This window comes from Petaurus breviceps, unplaced genomic scaffold (assembly GCF_028583685.1).
Source record: "Petaurus breviceps papuanus isolate PSGF00001 unplaced genomic scaffold, PetGlider_PUasm1.0 90925, whole genome shotgun sequence".
NCBI classification, from domain to species: domain Eukaryota; kingdom Metazoa; phylum Chordata; class Mammalia; order Diprotodontia; family Petauridae; genus Petaurus; species Petaurus breviceps.
In genome coordinates this window covers 37,172,647-37,188,821 of record NW_027187380.1, presented here as the reverse complement: position 1 = coordinate 37,188,821, position 16,175 = coordinate 37,172,647, and the positions used below count along the sequence as shown (strand labels likewise).

General features: G+C 37.2%; 1 protein-coding gene across 10 annotated transcripts in view; it reads right to left on the bottom strand.

The window, feature by feature from the left end:
* MYOCD (myocardin) overlaps positions 1 to 16,175 on the bottom strand; it is a 168,539-nt gene that overhangs the window by 86,114 nt on the left and 66,250 nt on the right. For 6 of the 10 annotated variants that reach the window (XM_069076809.1, XM_069076810.1, XM_069076806.1 and 3 more), the window contains 3 exons: positions 6,846 to 6,895; positions 4,764 to 4,839; positions 794 to 955 (listed from right to left, as the gene is read on the bottom strand). The exons of 1 other annotated variant lie outside the window; for it this stretch is intronic. In XM_069076809.1, the coding sequence (XP_068932910.1) occupies positions 794 to 955; positions 4,764 to 4,839; positions 6,846 to 6,895 (288 nt within the window). Of the gene's footprint in view, positions 1 to 793; positions 956 to 4,763; positions 4,840 to 6,845; positions 6,896 to 13,776; positions 13,821 to 16,175 lie in introns of all 10 variants that reach the window. 3 more of the 10 variants (XM_069076812.1, XM_069076813.1, XM_069076814.1) reach the window with 2 other exon arrangements.

Below are 16,175 nucleotides of genomic sequence, written 5' to 3'. Positions count from 1 at the left end.
TGCAACAAGTATGACTATGGATATCTAAGTATATGTATGTTTATGTAAGCATATGCATGTATGTGTGTATTTATACATATGCATGTATGTATATACTACATACCTACATGCATATCTCCATGCTTAATTGCAGCCTTCTTGGGGATAAGAAAGGGGGAAGAAAAAAACAAAATAAAAAGTGCATAGCAGAGAACAAAAGAAAACTTACAAGAAAGCAAAGATAAAATGGACAGCTCTAAACACAATGTGTACTACTTATTTTATAGTTTTTCTTGAAATGAAAATTTATTGCTGTATATTTCAAATCCTGGCAATGATTTTTTTCCCCTTTGTAAATTTTAGTATTTAAATTTGTTTCTTTTTTATTGTGTACTTAAATTTTAGTATTTAACTTTAAAATTAATTAATTAAAAAAAATTTAGTGCTACCCTTTCCATGGAGTATTAATTTAAGAAAAGAATTTGGAGAGGGCAATGAATAATCCCTCAGTAATGGAATTTGAGGAACTGTAAAATATCTGGAAATGTTTGGGAAAAATTAGGAGCCTTCCCAATGCCCCATAAATTATATCATTGGCAATAAAACTCATGGCAGATGTGGACAAAGATGGGGTGGCAAGATATAAGAACAGTTGCTTCAAAATCCATATAAGAACCCTATGTGAGTGGAAAACTTCATAAAAATACATTGTACAATGATCTTACAGTGTTATGCCATAAGGTGCTACACCACAGAATAAAAGTTTTCTTCTGCCCATACAGCATGGGAGACAATTGTTCTTTGCTTTAACTACCTTTCACTGACTCTTTCATAGTTGAATCAACAGGAATTCTATTCTTCTCCATCAGTTCCAGGAGGCCTGGTCTGACAGCAATTTTTTCAGTCACATCATCTGCAAGTCGGGCTCTTTTAAGCTTCATCTGAGGAGCTGGAATGGATTCCTCTTCAATTGTGTCTAAAGAGTTGAAATTAAAATAATCAGTTCTTAATTTATTACTTTTTTTCTATGGTTACAAAAAGTGTCAAAAACGTATTTGATCATCTTTCAGCAATAAACATTATCAATGAACATGGATTAGGCGATAAATGGGTTACAGGGTACAAGATAAGGTCCAAATAAGGAATGGGGAAGAAAATACACAGAGAAAAGCCAAAGCAAACTTGTTTTTAGAAGTACAGAAAATGTTAACATTTGGCTACTAGGCGAACAGCTCAAGGGTACTAAATTCTTCTCTGACCACGATGGAAGTGTTTCAGGAAGTTTACTTGTTCTTGTAGACCACTAGAGCTTAACAAGCACATTTAAACCTCAGGCACTGGGCTATTCATTGTTATAATTAAAAGTTATAAAATAAAAGTTCCATAAGCTTTTCCCTTTCGATAGTATGTTATTAATTTCTCTGTTAATATGTTATTAATTATCTCTATTAATTTCAGAAAAGGTAAGACATTTTCAAACTTTTTCAGTCATACTAATTTATTATTAACATCCTAGTTCAGGCCTACATCGTTTAATAATTGGAATATTGCAATAGCCTCCTAACTGCCTTTTTTTTCAGTCTATTTCCCTTCATGCCACCTAACACAACTCATACCACCTGCTCTCTTCAATTTACTCTTCCTAAAGTGCCTGGAAAAGTACCAAAGTATCCTGGACTTCCCTACTGAAACATTTTCAACAACTCCCTACTGCTTATAGAATCAAGTTGAAACTTCTTATCCTGACAGTCTAGATCCTCTCCAATCTTTCTCCAGTCTAATAACTAGGAGCCTTATCTCCCACTGTTACCCTTCCTATTGCTTCATTTTGTGATCTCTTCTTCCATAACCAGCTTTCTTCTGCTCTGCTCTACTCAGACCTCACCTGGGTGTTCAAAGTCTCATACCCTACTCAGGTCAACTCCTCAGTTCCAAAATATCCCCCTTTTCCTACTCCAATTAAAATGGACTATTTTGAGTACAGAGTATATCAGGTAAATATTGATCTGTCTAATTAAAGTAACTTACACTAAGAAATAAGTAAATATTGATTCTATAAGGGGGCTTACATTTTAGAAGAGTAAAAATAAATGTTTTGAGCAGTGTGGCCTTTCTTTGCCTCCTTCCCTAAAATTATTCTCCCATCCCTTCCCAGGCTGCCTTTTAAGTATACCAAAGAATCAAATATAAAGTACTACAACAGTGCACTACCCATTTTTCTATTCCTTCCTCATCACTTTGAGCTCGAGTAATTTTAGGAACAGAGTATGTGATGAACCAGCTAACTTTGTATATTTGAATTCCCACAATACTTAATATCTGGTATCATTGAAGATGGAGGGGACCTCAGAAGTCATCTAGTCCAACTTCCTGTTGGAAACATCTTTCCTTCCCAGCACACCATCTATATGTCTGTCTGTCTGTCTCTGTCTCTGGGTCTACTTCTATCTGTCTACTGGGGTGGAAAACCTGTAGCCTTGAGGATACATGTGACCCCCTAGGTCCTCAAATGTGGCCCTTTCACTGAATCCAAACTTCACAGAACAAATCCCCTTAATAAAAGTATTCGTTCTGTAAAACTTGGATTTGGTCAAAAGGCCGCGCCCAAGGACCTAGAAGGCCACTTATGCCTTGAGGCCACAGGTTTCCCACCCTATCTGTCCATCTCTATTTCTCCTTCCCTCTCTTTTTTCTGTCTTTCTGACTATCTGTCTGACTCTGTTGGGCTATCTATTTCTCATTCAGACCTATGATTTCATGATTCTAGCATAGAATCTTCTTTCACCAGTTCAGATCAACGTCTCTGTATGTGGAAACTCTGGAAATCAATTGTTGCAATATTTTCCACAAAAACAAAAGTTTTAGAAGGTTGCCTGGGGAATGGACAGGTTATGTAAATTGTCTATGGTCATAGAGCTAATATGAGTTAGAGAAAGGATTTGAACCCAGGTCTTCTTGATTCTAATGTAGTCTTTAATCTATTAGAGACCTTACTGCTCCTCATAACCTCTTAAAAATTCAAAGTGACCTTCTGACTGAAGATTTCAAGGGATAACCCCTAAGTTTCTTCTTCTTCCTAAATAGTCATTTCTTTCAAGTGATATCTACATTTACATGGTATAGTTCCCACCCCACATTCTGATTGTTTCCCTCTAGATTTGCTCCAGCTTGATAATATTCCTCTTAAAATGTATGGCTCAGATTTGTATATGATAACTAGGTATAATCTGACAAAGGCATAGTAGAGCAGAATTAAAATACCCATCCCTCTAGCCACTAGATTCTCAATTAAAAGTTATTAGTTTAAATTAAATTGATCTCAAATTTGAGATATTTGATCTCTAAGTAGATTGTTTGATGTTTATCCTCAGAACAACAAAAAAAAATCTAGTCGTGGTTAAGTTAAATGAATTTATATCAAAGTGCAAAGGATCTGTTGTTCATTATAGACCCAAGATTAAAAAGCCCTAGACTTTTCATTAGCCTTTATACTAATATGCCACACTATTTAAAGCTACCTTAACAGATTTTCTGTGACTTACTGCACCCATTAATATAAGAGAAAACATGGACTCATGTTATAGGACTGGGTAAAATAGAGATGGTCCAGTAAAATGTCAGTAATTTTGTTTGGAGAATACCTACTGGATTAAGTTCCAGGAAAGACAGATCAGGACAGAAACTCCTCTTGCTCAAATGTTTGATATGCAGTTGTCAGAGGTCCTACACTAGGGCTACCCCAAGTCTCAGAACAACTTGAGTTTGGGCCTTGTTGCCCTTGTCATCTTAATTCTCTTATCCGCATCAAAATTCCCTTTAACATTGTGTAGTTTAGATAAATACAGAAGGGAACAATTAGAGAATAAGAGGAGTCAATGAATATCAGTCAGGTACTGAGGTGGTATTTTTGGCCTATATCATAGATTATCTATTGTGCTCATAATTATGGGATCTTAGAGTTGGAAGGAATATTTTAGTTCAAGTAAAACGTGAATACTCTCCATATCAGTTCTGATAACTGATGTTCTATTCAAGCCTTTCATAACCTAACATCCTCCTACCATTTGTGTCTTCTGTAAGACACCTTACACCCCAATGGTAATCTTCAGTCTAGGGACATTGGTCTTCTGTTTCTCAGTTCCAGCCATTTTCTCTGGCTATCCCTTATGCCTGGAACTCTCTATCTCCTCCACTCAGTTACTGAGTTCCCTGGCTTCAAGTCCCAACTGAAATCCCACCTTTTACAGGAAACTTTTCCCAACACCTCTTAATTCTAGCACCTCCTTTCTTTCAATTACTTCTTATTTATCCTGTTTATAGCTTGCTTTGTAAACATTTGTTTGCAATGTTGTCTCCTCTATTAGATTGTATGCTCCTTGAAAGCAGGGACTGTCTTTTGTCTCTGTATCCCCAGTGTCTGGCCCAGAGTAGGCATTAATAAATGTTTACTGATTATCAATTAACTATAATGATGGAAGAATTTGCTTCCTGCCGATTCAGCTTTTGTACAGCAATAAGTGTTAGATGTAAAGACTTGGATCTGCCTTTTTACAACTTTCATCCAACTTCCATCCATTCACTCCCAGTTAATTATTTGGAGTTGAGGAGAACAAATTCAATTTCTTTTCTGTGTGAATAATTATTTGATAATTGCATAAACTCATTTTTATTTTGGATGAGAAAACCTAGAAGCAGAGAAAAGAACTTTGCAATTCAAAAGAGAGAAAGAACTCTGGTGAAAAAAGTGTAACATGAAAATTTTCTTTGTATCATTGCAGACTTACCTTGTAAAATGTGCATGTTGATCAAGTTTTTCCCTTCGGGTCTATTTCTGTTCTTGTGCTTTAAATAGTCTTCAGTCTGTGTAACATAAATACACAAAATTCCCATGACAGGCACTTATTAAATCATGCAACTGTACTGTTTCTAAATCTAAAAAATTCTAGGTTACTCTCAGTAGGGAGAAATTACTTTTATGACAACTGAAATTGGAAAATACAACTAGATTGAGTTTCTCTAGGATTGAATTATAATTAAGGGTCTAGTCCATACCTCTCCATTTTGTCCATAATATTAGAATGAAAAACTATCAAGAGTTTTGCTACATAGTCTTATTTACATACTCTAGAAGAAAAATGAAATGATTGGTACTAGAATGATTAGATAATCTCTAAGGTAGTTCCCTTCCTTATCTATATTGTGTGGTAGTAGAATGAACATTGGACTTAGAATTAGATGATATATACTGAGTGCCATCTTTGTCACTAAATGTATGACCTTGAACTAAGCAGCTTAACTTTTTCTGAGCCTCAGTTTACTCAACTGTGGAATGAAGTGGAACTGGATTTGTAATTTTGTTACTATATATATATATTTGTGTGTGTGTGTGTGTGTGTGTGTGTGTGTAATGTATTATGTATGTGGAGACAGCTGGGTAACTCAGTGAATAGGGTTCTGGGCCTGGAATTGGGAAGACGAGTTCAAATCCAGCCTCGAACACTAGCTCTATGACCCTGGATATCACTTAACTTCTGGTTACCTTAATGTACTGGAGAAGGAGATGGAAAACCACTCCAGTATTTTTGCCAAGAAAACCCCATGGACACTATTGGTGTGCTATGGTCTATAGGGTCATGAAGAATTGTACGTAACTGAATGACTGAACAACAACAATCTGTGTGTGTTACACACATATGTATCTGTATTATGTGTTTGTGCACAAGATCCCTGATGAACAAAATCCCTTTGCCAATGAAGATTGGCATCTGCTCTGAAATTTAAAGTCTTAGAGAGTCAACTGGGGCACTGATAAGTGACTTGTTCATGGTCACAGAGTTAATAAGTGACAGATGAGGAACTTAAACCCAGATTTTCCTGACTATGAGAATCCTCTCTATCTGATTTTACATGCTGTCCTCACTGTAGAATGGGAATAATGATATTTTCAGAAGTGAAAAAGGGCTGTCGTGAGGCATGTGTTCTTCAATTTGTAAAAGTATTGTTCTTTTTGTCAAGATCATGAAAAAAATGCAACAAATTAGGGCTCAAAACAGAACATAATCCTCCTCAAACTATAAGGATACATATGTTCTCAGGATGCTTCAAAAGCAATATAAAGGAAAAGAGAAATAAACATCAAATGTCAGAGCTAGAAGGCACCGTAGAAATCATCTAGTCCAAACTTATTTTTGTAGATAATGAGCTTAAGGCCCACAAAGGCAAAAGAACCTGTTCAAGGTTGCACAGAAGGGTACTGGCAGATACAGAACTAAAAGTAGGTTTCTTAACTCCCACACTAGCCATTTTTCCACTATAACAACGGATTTTCTCTTTTGCACCTGTTTGTAACATGTAGCAAAAATCAGTATATTTTTATTTTTGTTTTTGTGGTGTATATAAGCTATAATTCCCTTTGTTCAAGCAGCCTGATCAGTCAAGAATTTAAAATAGGGGGAAGGCAATGTAGAATTTTCCCAGTTCCTCTATACTCCCTAGCTGAAAATATCCTCACAGTTCTGAATCAAAAGTTTTCTTTTCCCTTAAATTTGTGAATATATTATCTTCCTTATTGAATTAAAAGTCCCCAGAGGACAGGAAGAAACTCTATGTTATTATTCATTTTTTATATCTCTATAGCCTAGCACAGTGATATACATGCATATGGTAGATGCTTTACAACATGTTCATCAAATTAAATTTAATAGGTCTGTATGTGTCAAGGGAGAGAACTGGGCAACCTGGGTCAGTTTGTTTTTAGATGCTCTGTTTTCCTGACCTGGTCTAATACTCAGAGAAATCTGCATTGCAGTTGACTGATTAGCTAATACCCCTGTCTCTATTATTCAAATGCATTTTTCAAAAGATACCTTATCAAAGCCTTTTCTTTGCTCTTGGAATATAGTTTGATTTTGCAATGCTGAAACAAAAACACAAGAGAAGGAAGTAGTTCAGTTGTTGGTCAACAATGAACATATTACTAAATGTGTTCTACTGACACACACACACACACACACCCACACACGCCACGTAGACAATTACATTTAATTAGACCAGTTAAAGAAAAAAGGCTTGAAAGACAGAAGTTTATATAAAGCCAAGGAATATAGTGCAAGATGGAATTCAGGCCTTGAAAGGGAAAAACATTCAGCATAGTAGGTATGCTAGTGACAGGAATATGAGGATCACAGGAGATAAGGGCATATGAGGCTAATGGGAGAAAAAATATGAAGCTCTAATTTGGAGGAAGAAAGAGAATTCTCAGGAGGACCATCATCCCATTTGCTCTTAATATGCCTTTTAGAAGCAGAAAAAAAAGTGGGTTACTTCATTGCATATGAGGAGTTTTAGAAAAGGATTTGTTTTAGATATAATGTGGCTATCCATTTAGGTGATAATCACAGAAGTATATAGAATATCCAATCATTAAACATTAGAGCTAGAGTTAGACATCATTTAGCTCCAACATCCACTTTTATAAGGGGCAGTTCAGCTGATTAGTGGTTGAACCTAAGTATCCTGAATCCCAATTTAATGTACTTTCCATAGCATAATGTTATTTCCCCTGATTAAATGATTGTTTGAACACTTTTACATTTAATAAATTTAACCTCATGAATGTGTAAGGTAGAAAGAAATAGTTATTATTTTTCATATATTATCATAGACTTATAGCTGAAAGAAACCTCAGGGGTCATCTAGTTCACCTCCCTCATTTTACAGATGAGGAAACTGAAATAGATGGAAGTTAAGAGACTTGATCTTTCCTACACAGGTAGTAAGTTATAAAATTAGAATTTTAATGGAATTCTTCTGACTCTAGAAACAAAGACTTTTGGGGTGGCTAGGCAGCGCAGTGAATAGAGCACTGGCCCTGGAGTCAGGACAACCTGAGTTCAAATCCGGCCTCAGACACAACACAAAAACTAGCTGAGTAACCTTGGGCAAGTCACTTAATACCAATTGCTCTCCAAAAAGAAAAAAAAATAAAGGAAGGAAGGAAAGAAGGAAGGAAGGAAGGAAGGAAGGAAGGAAGGAAGGAAGGAAGGAAGGAAGGAAGGAAGGAAGGAAGGAAGAGAATGTTTTCTACTATGTCATACTTCCCTAAGACATAGAAAACCCTGAACTTCATTTAGAAACATCCTTTTTCTTTTTTCTTAGTTAATCTAAATATAGAATCCTGTTATATTAAATATTTTAGCACCTGCAACAGCAACATTGAACATTATAGAACATACTGATTTTTCCTTTTGAATTTTCATTTGTACTCAGTGGTCTGCATAAAATGAATCTGTAGACTCATGTTCCCATTATCTGTGCCTATATTTACATTTAGAGAACTGAGGCAAACAGAAATTGAGTTATTTGGGGGCGGCCAGTTAGCACAGCAAGTAAGAGCACCGGCTCCAGTGTCGGGATGACCTGGATCAAATCCGGGCTCAGATACTCAGCACCACACCCAGAAATACCTGGCCGTGTAACCTTGAGCAAGTTACTTAACCCCAATTGCTTAGGGGCAGCCAGGTGGCTCAGTGAGTAAGAGCACCGGCTCCAGTGTCGGGATGACCTGGATCAAATCCGGGCTCAGATACTCAGCACCACACCCAGAAATAACTGGCCGTGTAACCTTGAGCAAGTTACTTAATCCGGATTGCTTTAAAAAAAAAAAAAGAAATTGAATTATTTGCCCAGGGCCACATGACTAGTGAGTATCTGAGGCTGCATTTGAATTAGATCTTCTTGACTCCAGGTCCAGTTACATATCCAATATGCCACCTAACTACCTCATACATACCTATAAAGTATATATTATCTATCACGCATAAGTATATATTATATACTTATATAATATTATGTTATTATATATAAGTATATAAATATATATTGCCTATATATGAGTGTTATATTGATGTTCTCTAGAAGTTCTCCTGAGTCAATTCTAGAGAATATCATTGCTTGGAGCTTTTTATGTGTGAGTCTCATTTATCTTTGATACTTGAGGATTCAGAAGGGTTTCCTGGGCTTTCTGCTAATTTGAGGAATTCAGTGGTAATATTGGGGGGTGGGGTAGGATTAGATATCGCTTCTTTTTGTTATTTTAAGAAGAAGCATGTCTTGAAAGTCAAAGTAATTCACAATCTCCAGTTCTGTTTTTGCTTTGGCTTTTCCTAGCACTTCTCTGCTTCATAATTAGCAGAGAGGTTGCAAAACTTTTGAGGAAGTGGAAGAATTATAGCAGGAGAGAAAGGTGCAAAAATCAAGATAGAGGTTATAGAAGGGAAAGGGACCAGAAGGAAAAGGGAGTTGGTTAAGGAGAATGAAAGAACAGAGGGGAAGGGTAGGAGTTAGGGCAGAAGGGGAAGAGTCAGAGGGAAAGTATTAGAGAATAGGAAGGGACCAGTCAGGGAATAAAGGCAAGGACCCTGGAGAAAGGTAAGAAGCCAAGAGAAAATGAGAGACCCGAGGAGGATGTGCTTAAAATTATAGGAAGCAAGAACCTTGTAAAAAAAAATAATAAAAAACCCAAGAGGCCATCCTTTCACAATTTTACAACTCATTTACACAATGAAAAATTGTATTCATTTAGTATCTTGTTTTTTTCCTCATTTTTTCCAACAGTATCAGGTTCTTCTCTATTTTAACTTAATCAGTCTTACAATAACATCACACCCACATTTTCTAATCTTTGTCTCTCATGACAATGAGCTTTAGTCTCTCAACTATAAAATAAGGATAATAATATATGCAGAATCAATCTTATAATGTGGTGATGATAAAATGGGATAGTGTATGTAAAACTACATTGTAAAAAATATACAAAAGCAAATTATCTTCATCATGAACAAATAGTTAAGTGGTAGATTGGTTTGGTAGTTTCATAGCTTATTATTCCACAAGTCATACAAATCTCCTTTAAAAATGATACATTTAGTGTAATTCAATGAGGGAGACCATTTGAGGAGTAACAAAACAATAGTTGTTTATAGTGTTTCACAGGTAACATCCCATCTATATCTTTTGATCTTGTGGAATATTGATGAAGTCATCCCCTAAGTCCTTCAAATAGAAGCTTTTCCATACATATATACATGTATGTATATGTATGTGTGTATATATACTTATATGTGACAGATAATATATACTTTATAGGTATGTATGAGGTAGTTAGGTGGCATAGTGGATATGTAACTGGACCTGGAGTCAAGAAGATCTAATTCAAATGCAGCCTCAGATACTCACTAGTCGTGTGGCCCTGGGCAAACAACTCAATTTCTGTTTGCCTCAGTTCTCTAAATGTAAAATGGGGATAATAATAGCAACTGCCTCTCAGGATTGTTGTGAGCATCAAATGAGACATTATATGTAAAGTGCCTAATATAATGCCTGGCACACAGCAGATTTTATAGGCTTGAGTTATTATTATTATTATTATCATTCCTTGGGTATTAGGGACACTTGGGATGTCCATTTTATTTCCCTTCTATTATTATTCCATACTGCAGGTAAAGAAACTGAGCTTTAGAGAAGTTAAGTAGATTGTCCAAGATCATAGTGAGTTACAGAGTTGTAACAAATTCAGATGGTCATGGAAAAGCAAGAGAATCCATACTTATTTCTCTCTCTCTGAATTTCGAAGCAGGTCTTTGGGGCACTCATTCTTCTTGATGTCTCCCAAGCCTCTGACACTGACAATCCTCTTCTTAATTATATATGTATATATCATTATAATATTATATTAATAATAAATATTCTTATCTCTCTAGGCTTTCAAGATGCCATTCTCTCTCTTGGTTCTCCTCTAACACATCTGACCACTTCTCAGTCTCCTCTGTTGCATCCTCATTCAGGTCATGCCCACTGACTTTGGACATTCTGGATCCTCTTCTCTTTTCCCATTACAGTACTTACTTCATTTAGTGATTTCATAGGTTCCCATGGGATTTAATAATCATCTCTATTCTGGTGATTCACAAATATGCCTAAACCACCCTAATCTCTCTGCTGACCTGCAATCTTGCATCTCAAAGTGTTTTTCAGGCACCTTGAACTGGATGTCCGTTAAAACTGGATGTCCAAGAAGCCATCTTAAACTTAACATATCTAAAATTGAATGCATTATCTTTCCCCCTAAACCCTCCTCTCTTCCAGTGCAACGTCATCATCCCAGTTCCCTCGTGTCACAACCTAGACATCATCCTCTACTCTTCACTGCTCTCATACCTCATATTCAATCTGTTGCCAAGAGCTGTCAATTTTATCTTTGCAACATTTCTTGATCTTTGTAACATTTCATACTTTTCCCTGCTCTCATACTGTTATCTCCTTGATATAGGCCCTTATCATTTTATGCTTGGATTACTGCAACAGCCTGCTAGTTGGTCTGTCTGTCATAAATCTCTCCTTATTCCAATACATTTTCCATTAAGCCATGAAAGTGATTTTTTCTAAAGCACAGATCTGATTATATTGCCCTCACAGTCAAAAATCTCTATTACCTCGAGGCTCAAATACAAAATCCTGTGTTTGGCATCCAGAGTCCTTCATTTACAAGCCCCTACCCCCACTTTTCCAGTCTTCTTATTCCTTACCCTCCTGTCCCAATGTATTCTTCAACTTAGTGGCACTGGCCTCCTTACTGTTGCATGTATAAGATACTGCATCCCTCAACTTTAGGCATTTTCTCTGGCTGTCCAAGCCTGGAATGTTCTGCCTCTTCATTTCTACCTCCTAGATCCCCTAGATTTCTTGAAGTTTCAAATAACATCCCACCTTCTACAAAATATCTTTCCCAATCCCCCAATTCTGGTGCCTTCTCTCAGTTATTTCTTATTTATCCTGTATATAGCTTGTTTGAACTTTTTTTGCTTGCAGGTTGTCACCTTTATTAGGGTAGGTAGGGAATATTTTTTCTCCTTCTTTGTATCCCCAGTACTTAACACAGTTCCTAGCTCTTAATAAATGCTTATTGACTGGACTTCTATATGGTGAAAGTGGATTTTTCCACAGGTTACAGCACCCATGGAAATGAATACTAAAACCTTAATGTGTGCTAGTAAGTCATCTTCCTTTAGAAACATGGTCTACTCATAATGCTTATGGAGGAGAGACTTTTTTTCATTCTGTATCTTCAGAAAATGTTGTTTAATCTCCAAAAGTGAGTTGGACAAATTGAGTTGTTCAAACTTTGACATTTAAAAATTGAATAAAATTGCCATTTTTCATTTTAGCACCTTAGAATTTAAATATCAAATGCTTTCATTTTAAAGGCCAGTGAAATTTGTGACTGAAAAGGATTCTGGTGATTCCAAAGCAAAAATAGTTAAAGTAATTTCAAATAAGAACAAATTAGGTGGGTTTTCTTAGCTCTGTCACCTCTCTCAGTATAAATTCCATCACTTACAGAATAGGTAAGTTGTACAACATGGTTCAATGAAAAGGGCCCTACATTTGGAGTCAGGACCTAGTAACCGGCTTCTAATCCTGACTGTGCTGCTTACCACCTATGTCACTTAACTTCTTTGGGTCTCAGTTTCCTGAGATTTACAAGTGGATCTCTAAAGTCCTTTCTAGCTCTGAAATTCTGACATGAGTCTGGTTTTAAATTCAATTACAAACATATTTGATATATTCTTCTTGAGTCAGATGAATCACAGAACTATGGAATCATAATCTGATAAGATTTTGTAATTGGCTGAAATTTTAAGATGCTAGATTTAGCTATAATAGAAACATTAGAGGGCATTTAGTCCAGCATTCTCATTTCACAAATGAGGAAACAATGATGTAGAGAATTTTGTGATTTACTCAAAGGCACACAGGCAGTAAATGGTAGAGAGACTGACCGAACTGGGTAAGTGTGGAGTGAAAACTACCCTACTCATGAGCATGTTGAAAAAGTCACCAGGGATACTTTTTTTGTGTGTGAATTTTGAAAATCACATCTATATGGATAAATAATCCTAGAACTGCAATTAGGGAGATAATAGGCTCCAGTAGGCTTTGCCACTTATCGATTGTAATTGAGCAAGTCAATTAACTTTCCTCTACTCTCAGTTTCCCATCTAAAAAGAATCCTGTTCTTTCACTATTTCACTTGTAAAAAGACAACTGGGATCATAAACTCTGTTCCTATAAGCTACTCACCCTTTGGGGAAGTAAAGCTTCTTTGAAAGTTACAGTAGCAAGTGACTTCTCCAGGGCCTACATGACAGACAGTATACTGAAAAGGGGTGATGAAATTTCCAAAAGTCATTTTGATATACCCAGGACATTGTTTCAACACCGGGAAGAATTTGTCACAACTTATGTGAAGTGTTTTGAAATTCTTGGAAGAGAGACATGATATACATATAAGTACATATACATATATACACATAAATCTCTATGTACACACATATATTCACACATACATAGATTATATATAGACATGTCTCTTTATATATACATATATAAAACATTTTTGAAGTAATTTTAAAAAATCTGGGAAAGATAAATAAGAGCCAGAATCTTGATGGAGTTGGCAGGAAAGGCCAAGGCACCTGCTTCTGAAATTTTTAACATGATAGGAAGAAGAAAAGAGGCAGACAGATCAACCCATTTGTGCAGCATTCTACTAAACAGCCAACAGCGTGAGATGCTTGTATGGAGAAGCCAAGTCACGTGAATACACTGAAAAAAAGGAGAAAAAGATTTTTTTGTCTAGGCAAAATCTTAAAATTGTCATGAAGTGGCATGCAGGAATTGCCTAATTCATTCTTCATGCTATTCAAGATGAGAATATCACAGAATTCAGGAATTTACCAAGACTTTGCTGTAAATATGTGGATTCTGTGGCTTGGATTAGTCTGCAAAACAAATGAAGGCAGCACTATTCATAGACAGATCATTGCCACTGGCTAATTCATTTACATTAATCTAGTCTTTGGACTAGATTGCCCTTGAGGTCCAGAGTGACACTTCCCCAATGGATTCTTTCCTTTTCTTTTCATCCCTATATTTTACCTTCTCATAGTCACCTAGAAACCATAGCCTCTGCTAGTCAGCTCATCTGATAGTGGGAAGACAGCTAGAGTTTTGCTCTGTTCTATTTTTTTTTTTGGAGAGGATAGGGAAAGGATGGGAGAATTTTTAAAGGTTTTATCAACATAACTGAACTATTCCTTCTACCTAAGAATTTTGAAGAGGAATGACATTTGGAACACTCCCAACTTCTAAGTTATATAAAAATGAAAATATGGAAGGTAATCTTTTGAGGAAGTTAAGCTCTAATCCACACAATGACTTTCCACAATTCCAGAGGACTCATGGTGAAGCATGCTACCAACCTCCAGACAGAGAGGTGATGAACTTAAGGGTGCAGGTCAAGGCTTATGTTTTGGGGGTTTTATGCACATAGACAAAGCTGGAATTTGTTTTGCTTGACTCTGCATACCTGTAACAGGTTTTGAAATTGGGTATGGGAGCAAAGGTGGAAGGAAAAAAATTCAAACCTGAAATTAAAATAAAACTTAATTTTAAGAGATAAGGAATGTTAAGTGCTGGACTAGACTGCCAAAATTATTAATAATTTTGATTCTTTCCAGATAAAGGGGTCTATGTAGGTCCTGTCATAAGATTGTAAATGAAGGGGGCACTGAATCCCTTTCTCTGCATCTTTAAGGAGGAGGAGGAATGATAGACAGAAATTTCTTCTTAACTGCTGCTGATGGGGTACCTGGGGTCTAGATCAATTTGTGAAACCAACTTGTAAAAACCAGTCTGTTCAGTTGTAACTGTAATTTGTCCTTTCCCATCCTTGAGCTCTGCCCCTTCTCCCTATCCCACACTCCACCTAGGCAACACCCTGTGACCCCTTTGTTCTTACTTAATCTCTTCATTTCTTCTGGGCCTGGCCCACACCCTCCTTTATCCTTGCCCTTTGTCTCCTTCGGCCTGGCCCAAATATTACCTAAACTATCTATTCACATGCTCCTCTTGGTCAGCTCTGACCTTTGTCTATGCACTGAGGCCCCTTCTGTTTGGTCAGCCCTGACAATGGCAGCCCTACCCTTTAAAGGTAAAAGCATGTACCCCCCTCTCACTTGCAGGTCCCCTAAAGGACTCTTGCCCGCTTCTCATGGAGGCGTAACAATAAACTTCTACAACTCTCACTCCAATTAAGCCTGAGACCTTGAATTCTTTCCAGATGATATTGCAGGTTTTCTGGTCTTAGATAAGATCAGAATTCCTGCTGAACCTATTGGGATCCCGTCCCCCATCATTTTGGCAAGCCAAAGGAGAGTCTGTGGTCTCAAGCTTTCTTGGAGTTCGGGTAAGCTCCTTTACCTCCTCCCTCTTGTCCTGTAGTCAGGTTCATTCAAGCACCTAGGAAGGCTTGATTGGACGATCCCGGTCTGGGACCAGAATCCGGTCTATTTTTTTTAATAGACCCAGGACACATCCCGCATGGATGGGGGACGCCCTGTCTAGGGACAAGTGTCTCCGCGTCTAAAAAAAATATACGCATATATTTTTTTAGGCAGGGCTTTTCACGTGAGATGTCACAGAAAAGCAGATGACTACAAGTGATTCTGACTGGGGAGTCGGGAAAGGATGGGTCAGTCTCCCTCTGTACCCCGAGAGACTCACCCCTAGGACATCTTTTGTACAATTGAAAAACATTCGGTCTTCAAGACCTCAAGGAGAAAGGATGGGCCGGCTTCCCCCTACACTTGGGGGTCTGTGCCTAGGCTATCTCAAAGCAATCTTACCTGGCCCCAATTGGCATCTACCTGAGGGCCAAGAAAATGTGATTTGTGCCAAGGGTTCCAGAAATCCTCTGTGAGCTTTTGAACCTTCCTGTCAGCTTCTCTCTCTCTCTCTCTCTCTCTCTCTCTCTCTCTCTCTCTCTCTCTTTCTCTCTCTGTCTCTCTCTCTCTCTCTGTTCTCTCTCTCTCTGTCTCTCTCTCTGTGAATGAGTGTGTGTGAGTGGTCTGACATCTCTAAGCTTTAAACTGCAACTGCAGGACATTCCTTTGAAATTCTGTATCTCTTTCCCTCCTTCTTTCCCCTGCTTCTGAATGCAGACTGGAAAGGGAGAGAAAGAAAGCAAAATATTGTCTTGTTTGTGAACAGAAGTTTTAAGATCTTTAAAAGTTTGAAAATCTCCTCTTCATTCCACTCTGGCCAAGTGGAGTGAGGAAAAGGTGATAAGAAAGGGA